This window comes from Aplysia californica, unplaced genomic scaffold (genome assembly GCF_000002075.1).
Source record: "Aplysia californica isolate F4 #8 unplaced genomic scaffold, AplCal3.0 scaffold00650, whole genome shotgun sequence".
Lineage (NCBI taxonomy): Eukaryota > Metazoa > Mollusca > Gastropoda > Aplysiida > Aplysiidae > Aplysia > Aplysia californica.
The window spans coordinates 402,890-404,723 of record NW_004797920.1 but is presented as its reverse complement, the minus strand read 5'-3'; the positions used below and the strand labels follow the sequence as shown (position 1 = coordinate 404,723).

At 37.4% G+C, this 1,834-nt stretch overlaps 1 protein-coding gene across 1 annotated transcript in view; it reads left to right on the top strand.

Annotated features, from left to right (window-relative positions):
• LOC101859511 (dipeptidyl peptidase 2) overlaps positions 1–1,834 on the top strand; it is a 13,599-nt gene that overhangs the window by 3,186 nt on the left and 8,579 nt on the right. The window contains exons 2-3 of the mRNA XM_005108017.3: positions 385–524; positions 1,011–1,174. Of these exons, the coding sequence (XP_005108074.1) occupies positions 385–524; positions 1,011–1,174 (304 nt within the window). The remainder of the gene's footprint in view (positions 1–384; positions 525–1,010; positions 1,175–1,834) is intronic.

Sequence of the window (1,834 nt, the reverse complement as noted above, 5' to 3'; positions counted from 1 at the left end):
CATTTATTTTCTGTATCATAACTTATTATCTAATAACACTTTCCCAGAGGACCATCTGTTTGAGATGACCACATTTCTCCAGGATAATGAGTGGTTTTCTTGGACAGGTTTGACTGATAATAGAGAAATAATTTGAATGAGGGATTACGCTTTTGCCTCAGAGAATGAATCAGGTTTTATCATTCCAAGCTGGTCCGAAAGAAAAAAGAGCTGCTCAAATTTATATATAAATCAGCAGGGAGCTAATTTACATTTGATCTAAGATAAAACTGCACCAACCATCAGTTAGATCACTACACACAATAGCTGAATTAGTAAAGAACACAAAAGTTATAATTGGCTCTGAGTTGACACATTACTTTGACGGCCCTGTATTGTTTTCAGATAAAAACTGGAAAAGGGGCAAAGGCCCTATCTTCTTCTATGCTGGAAATGAGGGTCCTATTGAAGGCTTTTGGACAGCCTCTGGATTTGTGCACCAAATTGCTCCAGAGTTTGAGGCCTATGTGGTTTTCCCAGAGCATGTAAGTATCGCTGTGACATCAACACTCACGTATATATGTGAAAGATAATTTTAAGAGCAACTCAAAATCAATGCAAGTCAGAATTTTGACTGTACTCGTCTTGCTGTACCATGACTGGTAAATTTCTTTTTAAAAATTTTTTTATGCTGCAAAGATTACATGTCTTGAAAAATTGTAATGTTGACATTTCCACGAAGAGTAGCGGTATGAGGCTACTCTTGACGAAAGAACATGCTTTGAAAGATGGCATCCTAATATGACATACTTTTACTTTTTTGTTCACATGTGGGCCAATGGCCTTTTGAATGTAATATATAGTTCTTTGCACATTTTGGGTGAAGAAAATCTTACTCTTTGCTGTCTAAGATCTATATAATAAAACAATTTGTTAGTCTAATTTTTTTAATTGAAGATATTATTATTGTAAACAAGTTTTAAAAGACATGACTTTTAAGGGGATTCACATCCATGGATTAATGTCCTCAGAGATTTTATGGGGAGTCCTTACCCATGGGAAACAAAAGTTTCGAGTCTCCTTATCTGGGACTCTTGACTGTGGATCAAGCTATGGCAGACTATGCCAGGTTCCTCTCTGAGCTCAAGAAGTCTCTCAACTGCACAGAGTGCAGAGTCATTGCTTTTGGTGGCAGGTGAGTCCTCAACACATAATGGTGTGAAGAAAGGCCACAGATACAGGGTGGAATGTATTTTTGTAGTCAAGATTTTGTTTTCCTCAAATCAAATTATTTATCATTAGACAGCTGGCAAAAGGTACATCTGCTTACGTTTTCCTACCTCTTTCATTAAAAGTAAACTTTGGTCTCCCATTCGGAATTTACTTGACAGAGTACACACATCCAAGGTCTTCACTTTCTATGAGGCCAGTTGCTGTGATGTCATGCATGAAAACACTTTTGACTTATTTTAGGAGTGGGGGGTGGGGGTTAAGTTTACTTTTGCCCTTTTTTCTTTTTCCACAGTATAAGCAGTACTTTTTTATGTCATACCGATCGGATTAATGAGTAAATTTCCTGTTTGGAAAGTGGTGGCACAGAGTTTCCCAGGTCGTATGGATACGATCTATAGTAAAACACGACATTCGGATAGGGTTAACAACTTTGAAATTATCCAAAAAGCAATTACCATACTGGTCTTACCCCTTTTATCCATTGTCTCTATGACCCTTTCTACTTACTTTACTTTACTTTTCCCATCCAGCGACCAACTGGGTTCTAGGCCTTCGTCCGTCGATATGGCAAAGAAATTTCAGGTTTTTATCTGCTGTGTTTTGTCGCAGTATAAAGTATTTC